This window comes from Antennarius striatus, chromosome 15, assembly GCF_040054535.1.
Source record: "Antennarius striatus isolate MH-2024 chromosome 15, ASM4005453v1, whole genome shotgun sequence".
NCBI classification, from domain to species: domain Eukaryota; kingdom Metazoa; phylum Chordata; class Actinopteri; order Lophiiformes; family Antennariidae; genus Antennarius; species Antennarius striatus.
In genome coordinates, this window is record NC_090790.1 from 11,002,259 (window position 1) to 11,019,344 (window position 17,086).

A 17,086-nucleotide genomic window follows, 5' to 3' on the forward strand; every position below is an offset into this window, starting at 1 on the left:
ACACCAAATTATTTTAAATACTTTGAATGCTTTCAATAATTGTGCAAAAAAATCTATTTCTATATGCATAATTATAGCCCAAAATCTGTGTGGGAATAAAAAAAATGTATCGATATATTAGTATATACACATTTGAGACACACCAAAGGTGTATTTGTGGTACATAAATAGACACCAATTCTGTGTACTAAGCTCGTGTAGAACATATACATTTGGATCATGAGGCTAAAGCAAAATAAATGTTTTAAATGCAGAAACTGTATTCAACGTTTTGCCCCCGTGGACAGACATATACAGCAGCAGGCTTACATTCATCTGATTGGATTGGATGGCATCCAAATACAATACAGTGTGTTTACATAACAAACAGCTTATCTCTAAACAAAATATGATACATTTATAAGGATGAAGATTTATTTACAATCAAAACAAACGACAGTTTGGACATACATTCTACTGTCTTTAAATTTACACATACATCCGAGACCACACAATATTGAAATGGTACGGAATGTATTGCAATGCAATGCTAACATTTATTATATGTATCACAATGATTATTGAAAAGGAAAAATATCACAAGTGTAAAATGCTTTTAAATTTGTCTTACACAAAAACAAACCGAGCAAAAAAAAAAAAAAAAAGTGCTGATGAAGCACTGTACTGTATCTGCAAATGATAAAAACAGATTTATTCGAAATCATTGGATTTCTTCGTTCTCTTCGGCTCTGGTGGCAACAGATATTTCAGGATCCACGTCATCAGCTTTCCGACAAGTCCGCACAATCCACGCATGTTCGGAGTCATCTGTCGGGAAATTTTCATGTCAGGTTATTACGATTTTTTTGTTCGTATTATTCACGTTAACGGGTTTTTATAAAATTTTAACCTTAAACAATATGAACAAAATCAACAACAAAAATCAGGGCTAAAAATCTCAGATGAAAAAAAAAAAAAAAGGGCTGCAGACCAAAGATCTGTCTTCATTTGGATAAGCTAAAACGTTCGAATCAAATCTCTAATAACCAGTAACCATATAATTAAACTACGAACCATTTTGTGTGTAAGGCTGCAAAACTGTCAAGTGGCATTTAAGTCCCGGATAAATTTGTCAAATCAAGATAAACCTGACAATTAGGAGAAAATAACTTCTTAGTGCCACTTCAGACACCAATAAATAATAAGGCCGAAAATAGTCGCTATTTCTTTAAACCGTAACGACTGACAGAGGAGCTGATAATAAACCATTTTTTCATTGTTACAACTGAAACGAGTTGCTAATTGCAGGGGAAGCGCTCTTTCTCTGGAGCGCCCGCAGCTGCACGCACTTGAGCCGCTCAACCGGCCTCACCGGGCTCCACGTCGTGCGGGGCTCCATTGTGCGGGAGAGCAGGTCTGCAACTCGGGGGCTGATTGTGCGTAATTGTCGGCCACGGGCGTCGTGACTAACAGCCACTTCAAGCTTAAAAACGCACTCCTTCTCTCTTTCTGTCTCTCTTCTACCTGTTCTGGTCGGGAGGTCAATTGAACGCGTCGGACACGAAGGCAGCTGCGATTTCAGCGGCGGTCTTTGTCACGCATTTGTCAGTGGGGAAGGCAATTAGAGAAGCTTACACGTCGCTGCGTCATTACGCACATTTGATATGAACGATAAAATCATTAGGACCTTTTCATAGATGCGGTACGTCTTATAGCAGCCTTTATTACACCATTTAAGTAGCATGTAATCGATGCAGGTGGCGGTGCAGTATATTTAGGTAATTTCCTGCATCAGAGGACAGCAGGACATTTTTGTCTACCGTTTCAAAGTCAATATATTCAATTTATAAACCTATACCCAATGTCGCATTTCATAATTTCGGTAGATTTGTATGTTGTAGAACAACAACAACAACAACAACAAAAACAACAGCGAAAAAAATACTCAGGATACCACATTATTGGGCGGATTTCACTGACGACAACTGGAAATAAGAAGAATGAAGTTGTTCCTTTTATTTGATTACCTGAGAGAGAGAGAAAAAAAATCACCTTTCGAATTCGGCTTTCAAAATAAAAAAAAAGAAGAAGTTAAAAATCAACAGGAACTTCTCTAATCCATGGCCGGTATAAATATTGGAGTTTTATCCATTACCTGGAAGCGCTCATCTGTGACAAATTCCGCTCCCAGGATCACTTTGTAACGCGGTAGACACGGGTTCGATTCCCTGACGGGAAGAGTCCTTTTTTGTGTGTGTGGAAATTTTCCCACTGTGGGACTACTAATGGAATATCTCACCTTATTTTTGGAATATCAGCCATGGAAATAAAACAACAAAAACAACAACAACAATAACAAAACTAAAAGTTCTTAAGTAATAAAAGCCATCTCTTCAGAAAGTGTGACGACAACATATTGAGTATTTTTTTGAGTTATGCAGCAAAAATGAATGACAGATGGATGGATGGATGGATGGGAGGATGTGGCAGGGATAAGAAAACATTTAAAAAATCACATTAGCCTGTGTGGTTCTCTCTACAATGTATAACTGTCAGATCTGTAAGCATGTATTGTAAGAAGTAAAGTGCAACACAGAACAATCACTTTTTGGTTCACAACATCTCAACTGCAACAACCTGTGTCTGCTCCGCACACAGGAGAGAGAGCGTGTGAAAGCGATAATGGCACCTTGTTAAAGCCTGTTTATCTTAATCCTTAAAATACACTCAGAGGGAAAAGTGTTTCCTTCCAGCCTAATGGTAGCAAATTTACACACACAGGTACTTGTGAGCGCGCACAGACACACACACACACACACACACACACACACACACACACACACACACACACACACACACACACACACACACACACACACACACACACACACACACACACACACACACACACACACACTTAATTAGAGAAGCAAAAATTAGGTTCCTTGAATCCAAGGAGATGATTCTTCTGGATTTGATGGTATAATAGAAAGATATCTTATTTCCTATTTAAAGCTATGATTCTGTGACGTCACCAAGGGACAAAATCGACAGTAGGAGTTTAGTGGACTTATTCTGGGTCATGTGTGATAACATAAGCACATTTTGTGGTTTTCAATTGGAGGCACCACACTGACATCAAAATCAACGCGAAAGCTCAAATAAACACTCAAATACTTGTCATCTGTCTTCAATTCAGGACCAACGGAGAAGCCTCGGTTTCTGTATCTTGGTGACATCACAAAAAACTGCAGAGGTTTTCCCATTTCTATGTAGAAATAAAACTGATTTTTAAGATTTTGAATTCTTCTTTTCAAGTTTACAGATCCAACATGTGAATCTTGTTTTGTGGTGAATTTTGTCTCAAAAAATAGGAAAGTTTCAGGAAAAGGGAGCTTACTATTCTGTAGGGCCCTGACTGATTTTATCTGTCTGTGAAACACCTCGGCTCGGTGGGCACAAAAGGGAGGAGCTGCGGTTTGGTCACCAGAGGTGTTTTCCTTGGCAGTGGAATGTTTTCGGTGTGGGACTCTTTTTGTGTGCCGTTTCAAAGGGAAGCAGTTATTCCAGAAACAGGAAAGTGCTACAAACAATATGGCAACACATGGCCCCTGCTGGAGCAGCTGCCGCCTCCTGCACTGCTGCTGAGTGTTGTCTGCTGCCAAGACAGAATATACACAAGTGATCGTGTGTGTGTGTGTGTGTGTGTTAGTAATAACCAAACATGCTCAATCAGTTGGTGGTGGGAACGTGATTGAGCAGATGTGTATCCTTTTTAATTGCAGCTTTATTGAGCAATTCAAATGTTTTGCATTATACCTACAAAGTTAAGAAATGAACTTCATCAGCAACAACAAATTAGGTTCAATTATGTGTCTCTGGATCTTTGGGGGAAAGCAGATAAAAACAACCTTTTAGAGTTGTTTGTTGATTGTGCGATTTGTGTTTCAGATTTTGCAGTAATCATTTCATTGTGTTGTGGTCTATTGGCGTTATTTAAGCCGGGCTGGTTAACAATGACACAGTGAGGTAGGTGACAGTAAGTGGGAGCACATGTTTGCTGTAACGATCTCAGGTCAAAATCAAGTCATAATTCAAATCTTTCATTGAACATTATTTTTCTAACAAGCTGCATTTTGTGCCTTCAAACGTATATAATTTTACTTTGATTTTTTTTTTGTATTTGTATTTATCTTCTATGTATAAATTAACAAATGTATCTGATAAAAATCAGAGGTGAAAATACACTTAATTGGCAGCACTTAGGTTTAGAGCGTCCCATAACAAATAACATCCAAATCACCATCAGCAACTACTGTGCTGCTTCATACTGTATAGTGTTGTCTTATTCTTTATATATTTCCCGGTTTACCTGCCTGATGTGAGGTGTGTCTGATTGTGATTTTGTATCAAACTGAGCTTCTTACTCTGCACCTGACTGCAAGGTCAGACAATCTACCCAGAATCAATGATGAATAATGTGGCTTTCTTTGGAATATTAGCTCCAAAGGTTTTTTTCCTTTTGAAAAAAAAAAATCATTCTCAACATTAAAGGTTTGGTCGGGGAGAGAGACATGAAGAAAGTATCATAATGAATTTAGCCAACCAATCCTAAAAGACACTTTCTTGTTAAATTAACCCAAGCTGAAAAAAAAGGCATGAAGATTCAGCAGAAAATTAAATCTGTGAAAATGGTGTGGGAAGTGGTATATTTTTTTAAATCTCCCGACTGCACAAAGAAACTTCAATCCATAGATATAAAATGCACATAAAATGATGCGTGAATGTCCTTTTTTACGTAAATTTTTGTGTACCGAGGGCGGCACGGTGTTGCAGTGGGTAGCACTGTTGCCTCACAGTAAGAAGGTTGTAATCTGGGGTGTACCCCACCTTTCACCTATAGCCAACTGGGAAGACCTGTGACCTGTGATGAGCAGTAGAAAATGGATGGATGTGTGGATAAGAATCAGTGACCATTCATTAATTCATTTTCTTTCTACTTCCTCTGCTTTTCTGGGTCACGGGGGTTGCTGGAGCCTATTCCAGCAGTATTACAGGCAGGGGATGGGGAGAAGCTCCAGACATGTTGTCTGCACATTGTGGACCAGTGACAGCTGATTGGCTTCATGTGTCAGGCAGTTGTCATCTCATTGAGTTGTTTTGGTCAACTAGCAACATCTCCACCAATTCAGGGAAAAGGCTCCTGGTCCCCCCACCCCCCTCACCCCCCAAACCAGCAAATAACGAGAAAATTTCATTTAATGTTTTGTAGATCTTCTGAAATGACCAATTAGAAATGAAATCAGTATTGCTCTTTTCATTTCTACAGTCATTGCCTGTATTAGGATGATATAGATGGATAATTTCCTCCATTACATGGTGCTCTGAACATATTCCGCCATGTACAGCAGGTATATCAGCATCCCCTTCACAACAAGAAAAAAGATAAACTCCAAAATAATCTTTAACCTCTTGGGGAATATTAACAATTGTTATTAACAATCCTATTGTTTTGCTACACTGGCACTATGCCAACAAGTAATGTTTGTTTAAGTTAGCAACAGTAACTAAGGAGAACAGGACATCGCAACAGGTCCATTTTGAGCACTCAGTAAAATTTAGCCAAACAACGATGTGCAGTTCAAGGGGTTAATCACCTGCATTTTAAGCCATTTCCATATGCATTATTTTGCAACCTTTGATGGAGCTCCATCTTCACCGGCTCAGTTTGCCTTTGTCCTTCATCCACCCGTTGTGACAGCAATGCAGGGAGCTCCTTCCTCTTTCCGCACTGCAGTGAATGTCCCCCTCTGGGAGGGTGGGCCTTCTTTGTGTCCCGTCATCCTTGCACTCCTCATCCTGGACGGAAGCCATGAAGCAATAAATTGTGTCTTCACACCCACTTTGACAAATGTGCCTTCACCTCCACGGGTTGGAAAATAAATCCATACAGGATACAGGAGAATTATTCTCAAGAACGGTGTACCAAGACAAGAGAGGGAGTATACGGACACAAGCGGAGTCTGTGATGTACAGCTCAAGACATATATAGCAACATTCCCTCTACTTGCTATAACATAAACACTGCCATAAAAAGGCACACACCAATTAAATATTTCCTGTTTGACTCTGTATTTATTAAAATCAGACTAGAGCCAGAGCGTTGTTGGAAAATGTTCAGTTACTCCTCATTTTCATCTAAAAAAATATTTTCTTCTTATGCTCTTGCACTCTTCTTCTCTCTCTGTCTCTTACTTGCACCACTGATCAATACCAGACCGATAATGATGATGAACAACCCACATCAAGGCAAGAATCGTAAAACATATTTTTGAGCTGGATAGGCTCGTCGAGAACATCTGCTGAGGATGTGGATCCCGTCCCACGTTTCCTTCTGTCTCCACACATATGTAAACGCACGTGCTTGTGGAACTAATCTGCGTTATGTTGCAAGTAGCTCATTTTAATACAAATTTTCTGCCAGAAAGTAAATTTCTACCATAGGGAGTGTGAGTCATACTGAAATGTCTGCCAGGAATCCTATGTTGCCATTTGCCTGTGTTAATAAATTTAAATTAGCAGCATTCAAATTCACATAAAAAATAAAATAGAAGTTGTAAAATTAAAGGAGTCCTGCATGATTATCAAGCATCCTCATGCATCGTCTGGTAATGAATGTTTCCATAGGAATAGTGATGTAATTTTAATGCACAGCTCAAAGATTTAAAAACTATATTTTATAAGCTGCTGCCTGATTCCCCACATTGTCTAGAGATGCCGAATCACAGAAGACACGATGAGCAGAACATGTCAGAATTTGTGAATTCCTATCGGGACACCTGACAGACTGCATTCGCCTCAAATCAGGAGTTCCAAAACTGGGCGCTCGTTCAGTGGAAAAATGTGTCTTGAGTTTTCCACTTTTGACGAATAACAAAAGGAAAAAAAAAATGAAAAGATGGCAACAGCCTATGGAAGCATGCTTATCAGATGTAGCAACCTTTCTTCAGAGAATAAAGGGGTAATCCATTTAACATCACTCCAGAGTCAGTGTTATCAAATCCTTCCCATGTGACCAGGCTGTACGCTTTAGGAGGTTATAGAAAATTTGTAAAGACAAAGGGTTCTGTCTGAAACAAATTCAACATTCAACCTTTAGCTGAAACGTACTGAGGTAGACTCCTGGAGAGGTTGTTTCCTTACAAAGTTCAACTATAGACCTCAAGAAAGGCTGGAAACAGTAGCCAGTAACACTATTACTTGACTTTTTATCAAGACAGACCAACAATGATGCTTTATTACTAATTACTGATGACTACTTGAATACAAATGTAACAACCTATCTCTGGCAAAGTGCTTAAAATGCTTATGATTATTTTAAAAATGAGATTTATTTGCTCTTTTACTTAAAAATGATCTTGGCACAAAAGATAGAAAGACACTGGGATATGACTCAACAGTCAACAGTGAAAACATAAAAGTCTACAAACAAAATGTTTGAAGAAAAAGTAGCTAGAAAAGAAAGTAAAACTTTGATTATAATAAAGTTTTGTCACCGTGTCAGTTCTCCTTGCTTCGTATCTACACTTTGATGTGGTCTGCAGCAAATAAAGCCCACTAATATTCACTTTACAGATTATATACACTGCACAAAATACATCTTTGTTGGAAAGTACATAGTAGTTAGCTGCAAAGGGTTGCTTTTATGATTCACAGAAAGGGGTCATATCATTTGTGGTATCGCAACAGAATACTTTATATCTTACCTGCGTTCCTGAGGAATCTGCAAGCGTAAGATGTGACAACTCTGGTATCAGGATCATAGAAACCGTCTCCGCAGTCGTAACACCCCTCGGGAATGATGGGTTTAGGATGCCGATCAGTCATCTGAGATTCTCCTGCAGTAACCCAACAACCATTTGGTGCATTGTCTGATAATCATCCAGTAGTTTACAACTCATGCCTCAAGCTTTGTGCGGACACACATTTGGAGAAAATACAAATGATGCACACAATGATGAGTGAATTTTTACGATCACCAGAAGCTTTAAATGGTTTTTGTGTTTTGGTCGGTAGAATGTATTTGCTGTCAACGTAATGGCTTTAGATGTCATTTCTCTTATTCACACATGATCTCAATTTATTCCGACTCAGAGAAGGTTATGTGATCACCAATGTTTGTTTGCCTGTTTTTCCACAGTGTCTTGAAAAGTTGTCAACAGATTTTATTAAATTTTGTGAAGAGATGAAGATGAGGTCAACCAAGAGATGATTCAGTTTTGAGGAGGATTTTGGTTCACGCAGATTTCAGATTACTTTCTTACTTTTTAGGAAAGTATGACACATTCTGTTTTAAGAAAAAGAATATATTTGGTCAAAATAGAAGTGATACAATAAGATCTGTTTCTGGATCATACTCTGGACTTGAGAACTTGAAATTTAACAGAAGAGAGGTGATATCTATTGACAGTACCATGTCAGCGAGGTTTAGAGACAGGACATCACTACCAGTGTGTAGCTGAGATAATTCAGATTAATCAGTCAAAAGGAATCATGTATCTTTGAAAGGCTACAAGTTCTTTCTAGCTAGAAAAGAGACTCATCTACCACATTATTTAAAATTTTGTATTTTTTGATAATCAACAAACTACTCAGGATGAACACGTAATTTAAAATATTGGAATAATATTTCCAAAGAAACAAACTGACATCACTTAATTTTCAATTTAGCTTGTTCAGGTTTTAGTCACATTGGTGTTGATGAAGGTATGTTCCCACTCTGTGTTTTCATTCTAGGCAATATTTTTTCTTAATCTTTACTTAAAGGAACATTTTACATGTAAGCGACTGCATTCTGAAGATGGACAATGGGCAGTGCACTGACGCTGCTAAAGTTAAGGGTCTTACTTTATTTAGACCATATCCTACTGAGGTTACATTAGTTTCATTCAGATTTATTCATGAAAATTCAGGGAGTTGAAGCTGCAACCTTGCAGGTTTGCTTCTGTAAGCACTAAATGATGTGAGTGTCCAGGGTAGACAAGAAAACTATTACCAAATATAAATACAGGAGCAAATCAATCAATTCAAACCTGCCGGTTTGAGTCCATTGCACCTTTCACTGTGGAAACGTCTGTCGTTCCAATGGCAGTAGTCCCAGTCCTTCTCCTGGTACTGAAGGCCATCAGCAAAGGTAAAGGAACCCTGGTGAGGAATCACACTTGTGAAATCACCATTATTAATACATTAATACTTACTGTACATTAAAATGGGTTTCCTTTGTGTGTGTTACCAAAGAGCAGAAACAATGTTGCTCAAGATGATCTATAATTTCCCTGTTGACAGTTTTCTTTGTGTGTGTGTGTGTGCATGTGTGTGTGTGTTTATTTCCAGTGAAAACTGTTGAAAGTGATGCTTGATGGTAATCCTACAATATGAATCCCAGACATGGTTCCTGGAAAGATAAACTGTGTCTGAGGTCTTCAAAAATGACTTTTCAGGGCTTTAAGCACAGCAAAAAAGTTAAAATTATTGCTCATTGTTTTTGACAGAAATCATAGACGATGATACAAACCAGATTAAATCAAAACTGTCTGCGTAAAAAGGAGCAAGTGGAAAAAGCTATCTTTTTGTGTCCTTATGTGTTTCTCTTATTTTCAAGAATGACAAAACTGTACCTGGGAATGAAAAATAAATGAATGAAGACTAAACATTCTTGTAAGTAATTATATTAACGTTAAGAATTTCTCTCATAAACATATATATATAAATACACTATATATTTACAGTATATATACTGTATATTTATGTATATCATATATAATAGTAATTTGTGAAATAAAAGAGAAAGAGAATAAATGATGAGAGGCGAGCCACATTAAAGGGGAGCACTTGAAATGTTAACTGCTGTGATGTCAGTGACAGATTTAGTAACTTGTGACAACATGGGGCAGACAGGAAAAGCATGCACTCTATCAATGAGCTGCATCCTGAACAATTGTAACAACTTAAATTCAATATGGATATTACAAGAACCTATGAGGTTTTTTTGTCAGACGGTAATATACACAGTTGATTTAAACATTAGATCACAAAACAGAAGGTGGGGGGGGGGGGATCCTCAACTCCCAGAATAACATTAAAGGGAGAAGCAAGAGGACCAGATATAACTTCCAGGGTTTGAATTTCTGCATTTCACTTCATTGTAGTACAGTTCAGGTCTGTTTTGAATTGAAGTGCTGTAGGGCTTTCGGTATGGCATGGAGGCAGGTGCAGGGTACTCTGGCCCCAGGTTAGTCATGGTTTAGAGCCGCTATCATTTCAAATGAATGTACTGATGATAATAATTGGAGTAGTTGCTGTTGTGGCAAAAGCCCATGAAAGGCTGCATCAGAGCAGGCGAGACCATAGCTTCATGCTGGAGGGGAAGGAGAGAAACCCAATAACGACAACAATAATGGTGAATGATTGCTAAAACAGACCAGATGTAATATCAGCTATCACCAATGTAAAACATCTATGCAGATGCTTGCATTCTGACATGCATACACACACACACACACACACACACACACACACACACACACACACACACACACACACACACACACACACACACACACACACACACACACACACACAGTCCTCACCTGTTTTGCTCTGCCGTTTTCCCAGGTTGCCTCATATTTACTGCCGTTTGGAAAGAGCAGTGCTCCTTTGCCGTGAAACATCCCATTTTTCGTTTCTCCCACATACCTGGTGTCTGTGGGAAAGGTGTACTCCCCGTCTCCATGCATCCTGAGGAAGAGAGGAGGCGGTCACACTCGCTAACCTTTGCTCACATCGGTTACCATCTTCAGTCAACTCTGTGTTTTTACTCACAGTATTTGGTTAGATTATCGTGACTTGTTTCTGAAGCAAAGGTTTACTAACCTGCCATTTTTTGTATCTCCACTGTAACTGCTTCCGACAAACTCCATTATATCCTTAAATTTTATTCACGAGATGAAATGTCACGCAAACTGTAGACTTCATGGAGACTGAGGGCAAGACTGTGGGGGTAGTTACCATGACAACAGAGAAAACCAGGGTGAAAGACTTGACCTTAGATTGTTCACAAATAAAGAAGGTTTAGTATCTCTTCTTTTTATATACATCAATTTAAGGGCTTGAAGTCAAACAAGACCAAATAAATACAACGTCCATAACGTAAACACGTTTCGTTAAAAAATTTTTTTAAAGTGCGCGTGCGCAAAAGGTTCCTGGTTTGGTGACGCTCTCGTTACGTCATCAGATCGCGCCTCTCAGCTGTCTACTGAGTTTAGCTGCTCAAACTGACCTTCTCCGTAGCCTCGGCGATCGTCCTGGAGCCGGACGAGGACCTTGACTTGTTTTCAGTGGATGTATGTAATTTGCTGTAGTGTGTAGTGTCTGTACATGGCCATGCCCACCTTAGAGGTTCCCACGCTGCAGGAGCTTAGCGTGAATGAAGTGAGTAGCGTGTATTTTTTTTTTAGCTTGAATGAAAATGGTGGTAAAACTGAACATGCTAATTAGCTAGCCAAGGTTAGCTGTGCAGTTCAAGATGTTCTCGCTAGCATTTAAATTTATGAAACAAGCTTTAGCTTTTCTCAAAGTGGTTAACGTCATTAAAAAAAAAAACATCTTGAGTTTTAAATGATCTACTAGAAGTTATTGTTTTGTACTTAAATATGTTGCTATATTTATGACACCCAGTATCACAACATTGTCTTAAAGTCACGTTATATGAGTCGGAACAGGCAGGACAACATTTTTAACGTTTCATTCCCCCTTCAATTCTATTTTATGGGGACAGAAACCCTATAATGACTGACCCAGCACACGTTTCCGGCCGGTTATTAGTCTGAACTTGTCCTTGGAGACAGCTAGTGTCTTTTTGACATAAAAAACACTCAACAATCCACAGTGTTGACAAAAAACGATATGAGCACCGAAACTTGTATGCGGAAATTGCATAATGGATTAATCCCTATCCACTGTTATGGCTATTATCTAAATAAGAAGAAAGTAACAGTTTTAGTAATATAAGTTATTGTAAAGTTATTGTAAAGGTAAAGTTCCTTAAGAAACCATTGCAAACTGTGGACCTTGTAATACATTTGATGTTCAGGTCTGTTACGTACTGTATATACATACATACATACATACATACATACATACATAATACATACATAATACATATATATACACATACATACATATGTATACATATGTATGTATACGTATAGATAATTTTAATTGAAATTCCCTCAATTAGCAGCACAAATTTAATATAATACATTATTTGTCTCTTAAATTGGGCAACAAATATCCACAAGTACCTCCATGAAAATATTTCTCCACTTTTTTATGAACACGAACTTAAATGGTGTTTAATAGAATTCAGTCTCTTACAATATGGGAGCAAAGATAGTGAAAAATAAGTAAAGAGTGAAATAAAGGAATGGCACACACTTATTCCCTGCAGAACACTATGCTACAAATCACTCTGTATATTACATATCTTCCATTTCTTAGGGGAGTATTGAGGAGTATGAACTGTTTAGGATATATGGAGATATTTCCCAACGTTCAGAATCACCTTAAAGTCATTGTTGCATGAACAAGGAAAAAAATAACACTTACAGAAAAATCAAAATATTCAAAAGCATAACTCCTTGTTGCAGTGAATGCGTGCAGTTTGTATAGTAAGTTAAGCAATGATGACTCTGTAGAGTCACCTGAAATGTGTTTCTATGACAAGTGCTATAAAATGAAAACTATCAAAAGGCACAAGAATCATGTTGATTAGACAATTATCCAAATATTAGATTGTACAGGTTGCCTTTAAAAATGGTATCCTATTGTGTTACACTTAATAGTAATCCACTGATCTGCACTATTTTCCCTGCATCTACCTCTGTCCAGGTAAATGTGTCATCTGCTGTGCTGAAGGCTGGTGCCCACCACTATGGCGCACAGTGCGATAAACCCAACAAGGAGTTCATGCTCTGCCGCTGGGAGGAGAAGGATCCCCGAAAATGTTTAGAAGAAGGGAGAAAAGTCAATGAGTGTGCCCTTAACTTTTTCAGGTACCCCTCATTTCAGGGTTTTGCTATTTTTAGTGCTAAAATACTCCTGGTATGCAAAGGTATTTGTGATGTATTGCTGATTTTTTTCTATTAGGTTTTTTCTTAATTGAAAGTTGTTGCACAAAACATTAAGTAATCCAACATTGCAGTAATGATGAGTACACTAGAAACTAGTGATTGAGTTGAATCTACTGTATATGTTTTTGGAGATGAAAACCACTGTGGTGACATCTGCAAAATCGAACAGTGTGCTTGTATTTCGAGAGTGATCGAAGATGTGGCTGAATTCTGGAGCCAACTGAGGAGTGCAGAATTGGATAGTCTTGGTTAAACTATGGTCAACAGATATTTGTGGTTTGTATTTATTTTTCATCTGGTGGCCTGTTCCGTGTACCGAAATTTGTCCAGCTAATAACATTTCCATTCAGTTTGCTTTGGGTAGAAGCGGCATGTTAAAAATTTACCATTTCAAATTTTGATTGAATGGTATCAGACAAGAAGTTTAATATGTTTGGGGCTCAATTTGGAATGGAATGGAACAACAAAGTTATACAGAAGAGGAGTGATAATTTCATATAATTTGATGTCTGTCTACAATATTTGTTCCATCGTCTTGGTAAAAATTATGCATGTAGCATCCTTAGTTTACCAAAGTGTGCTCTAAAGGAGAGAATGTTGAGTGATAAATGTGCAAATGAAGGCATTATAATTAAGTTGTCTTGCAGGGTAGGGTTATGAGTACTGTGAAGGTGTGATGATAAAATGCATCTTCTTGTACTTTTTCCAGCACATTTACAGTGGATATTTACTCGTGATATTTTTGTATAATTTTAGTCAATATTTAAGTAAATCTATATAAATTATTTTCACTTTCTATTTTTTATTTCCGAACAATGTAGCAGCTTGTTGTTTTCTCATTTTGGCATTCTCAATAAATTCCTAACATTAAAGTAAATCACAAATCTTATAAACTACAATCTAACAGGGATCGCTGTTATTGTCATACTTCATTTCCTTAATACTGCTACTTTTAATGAAAGGTTTGTTAAAATATGAATAAACATCTGAGGTTTGTCACTCTTAACCACTGCGTCTGTGTTAACTGAAGGTTTTTGACCACTTTTCTGTTAAGCTACTCTGCCCATGCAGTAACTAAGGTGCTTCTGTGTGTGGGAGTGCATCAGACAGCTTGCATTTCTGTTCCTCTAAAAACAGATGACCTCTAATTGTGAAGCAGAAACAAACAACTGACACTCTGACCCTGAAGTTAAACTGAGGGTAACTGTGAAAGAGAATTCTGTGTAATTGTTATAATGAGGAAAGACTTGAGAAAAACAGTAATTGCACTGGAGACCTGGTTTGATGCTGAGGTACTTCTGGCAAGTGCTCAACTCCTTTATAAGCATGTGATCCACACCACCAATTCAAACAGTCCCTTATATGGAAACATCATAAATAATTTGACTTGTTGGAACTGGAAATTCATAAATCACAATTTATTTAAGGTCTCGGCAGGATTGGAGTTTTTTGATTCCATGCAGGTCAAGACACATGGCTTGATCAAAAATTTTATTTAGAAAATCCTATAGTATGTGGGTATAATTTTTACGTGTTTGCTTTGTTTCCTGTTTTTGGGTTCAGTGGTTTTCTGGATTATTTATGCCCTCTTCTAAATTTCATTCTGACTAAAAGATCTATTTTCACTGTTCTTTTACAGGCAAATCAAAGGAACCTGTGCTGATTCCTTCACTGAGTACTGGACCTGCCTGGATTATTCGGCCTTAGCAGAACTGCGATGTTGTCGTAAGCAGCAGCAGGCCTTCGACAACTGCGTCCTTGATAAGCTGGGATGGAAGAGACCTGAACTGGGAGACCTGTCTAAGGTGAGATTTGTGCAGGATTGGCTTCAGTCACAGCTTGATTGTTGGGCTCTTTGCTATGTGCACAATTGTAAGGCAAGTGAATATTTAGACTATATCATAATGTTTTATATCAAGGTGTGCATAATTTTTAGGCAGGTTTTTTTCCTCTCACAAAATGGGCCAAAAAAAGGCATTTTATGTACTGAAAATGCTGAGATACTGGTCTTTGTTCACAGAACCATCAAATATGTTGTTGCAAATAGTCAAAATGGTCACAAGAAAGATGTTGAGTAAAAAAGATGCAAATTCAGAGCCAAAAATCTGAGAAGAATAAAATGTGACACTTCCATGAACCGGTTATCCTCAACTGCTGTCACATTCAAGAACTATAATCTACCTGGAGTGTCCAAAAGTACAAGGTGTTCAGTGCTCAGAGGCTTGGCCAAGGTGAGGAAGGCTGACACCCGCCCACTATCAAACAAGACACACAAGTTGAAAAGTAAAGATTGTGTCACCAAATATCCACAGACAGATTTTTTAACATTTACACAGACTGAACAGGTGAGTGACTTTTGATGGAGCAGATGGACGGGTGGGTGGATCGGAGCTCCATTTTTGACGCAGATTCCAACAAGGTGGAACCTTGGGAATTCAGAATAAATACTATGGATTGTCTGAAAATGATCTTACCTTCAAATCGCTTTCAAAATCATTCGGGGTGAAGTGCTCGTGGCAGATTCTTGGGTCATTCTGGTTCCACATACTCCTTAAACAAATTCAATATGCATTTGTTGTATGAACAGAGTTTTATACGTATATAATTAACAAATTCTCGTGTTCATGTTCTTTTGTAGGTGACCAAAGTGTCGACTTCAAGGCCCATTCCAGAGAACCCCTATCATTCTAAGCCACGTCCTGAGCCCACTCCAGTCCCGGAGGGCCCACTGGAGCCTTCCAAATATGGCAGCAGGTTTTTCTTCTGGAGATGGTGAGGCTGCTCCAGGAAGTCTGTCACCTGTCCACAAACTGCTAGAATATTTGTGACCATTGACACAAGGGGTTAAATTTGTCAAGTTCAGACACAAATGTCAAGGAATGACTTGGCTTTATTCGTGTAGGTTGTGAGGGTTAGTTTTAGAAAGGGCTCATGTCCCATCCTCTTCATCCGCTGGACCTCCAGCATCCTCAAACTTTGGAGAACATAATCTTTAAATGTTTGAACAAGGTAAATGTAATCAGTAAAAAATTACAACATGCTATTATTATTGTTGTCAAATAATAAAGAGATGAAATACAGTTGTGGAGTTCCACGTCTTTATTCTTTATCATAACTCATCATTCCTGATGTAATGGTTTGGGTCAGCCTTTAGGGCAGGATTGAAACAGTCCCTTCAGTCTAAGATGTAGGTAACACCACCAAGTTTGCACATCTGTGTTTTGTCACATTGTGCAGTCAGACTGGTGGGGGGGTGGGGGGTGGGGTTGGAGGTCAAGGTTAGGGGTCACTACCTGTAGTCAGAGAGAGCTGCTTCTGCTTCCTCCTCTTTGCCCAGCTCACTTCCTGCCCCTGACCTGGACTGTAAGACACAGAAGAAACAATTTCAGTGATTCACTGTAAAGCATGTTATTGCTGCCGGCACACGTGTGCAGGCGCTCTCATGACCTTGAATGAGAAGCCAGTTCAAAGACATGCTGGCGTGTGGAACATTAGTGGACCGTGCCAATGCAAACACATGAAGTGGCGGGGCATTGTCTAAGATGAAAGCTTCCCTATATGGTGTTGAGAGACCTCTGTTGCAAATGAGTTACCTTAAAAGTGCAGATATTCCCATATTAACCTAACTATGATAGTAGTGAGTGACCATCAGGCACGTTGTCTCTAACCCCTGCCATATGTTTGACTTTTGGGACTCCCAGTAATACATGATTTGACAGCTTTCTCATACTCAAAAGCTGAACTTATGAGCCGTGGCCCTGGGGTGTTTGGATATGTTCTAAAATCCCCCATCTTATTTCAGTGCATGAAAAAACAAGGACTTGACTTAAAAGGGAGGTCAACAGCTGTCCACTGGTCCAAAGTGATTTTGTTTAAATGTGTAAAAATACACTAAGCATTTTTCATTGTTTTCCATT

The 17,086-nt window shown here is 38.5% G+C and overlaps 2 protein-coding genes across 4 annotated transcripts; one reads left to right on the top strand and one right to left on the bottom strand.

Annotated features, from left to right (window-relative positions):
• Positions 1–168: 168 nt before the first annotated feature.
• Positions 169–11,176, bottom strand: morn5 (MORN repeat containing 5). Of its 3 annotated transcripts, XR_011038265.1 has the most exons (6): positions 10,912–11,176; positions 10,629–10,776; positions 9,072–9,183; positions 7,746–7,877; positions 5,637–5,838; positions 741–807 (listed from the first exon to the last, which is right to left on the bottom strand). XR_011038265.1 is itself a non-coding variant. In XM_068335701.1 (5 exons), exons 1-5 carry the CDS (start codon positions 10,956–10,958, stop codon positions 701–703), a joined length of 546 nt encoding a protein of 181 aa, XP_068191802.1. In that variant the 5' UTR covers positions 10,959–11,176; the 3' UTR covers positions 169–700. The 3 variants fall into 3 exon arrangements, 2 of the variants coding, with proteins under 2 accessions (XP_068191802.1, XP_068191803.1); XM_068335701.1 differs by lacking the exon at positions 5,637–5,838 and having other exon boundaries at positions 169–807; XM_068335702.1 differs by lacking the exon at positions 5,637–5,838 and having other exon boundaries at positions 169–807; positions 10,861–10,923.
• Positions 11,177–11,294: 118 nt separating this feature from the next.
• Positions 11,295–16,249, top strand: ndufa8 (NADH:ubiquinone oxidoreductase subunit A8). The gene is made up of 4 exons (XM_068335063.1): positions 11,295–11,469; positions 12,928–13,091; positions 14,809–14,974; positions 15,808–16,249. Exons 1-4 carry the CDS (start codon positions 11,416–11,418, stop codon positions 15,943–15,945), a joined length of 522 nt encoding a protein of 173 aa, XP_068191164.1. The 5' UTR covers positions 11,295–11,415; the 3' UTR covers positions 15,946–16,249.
• The last annotated feature ends 837 nt before the right edge of the window (positions 16,250–17,086 follow it).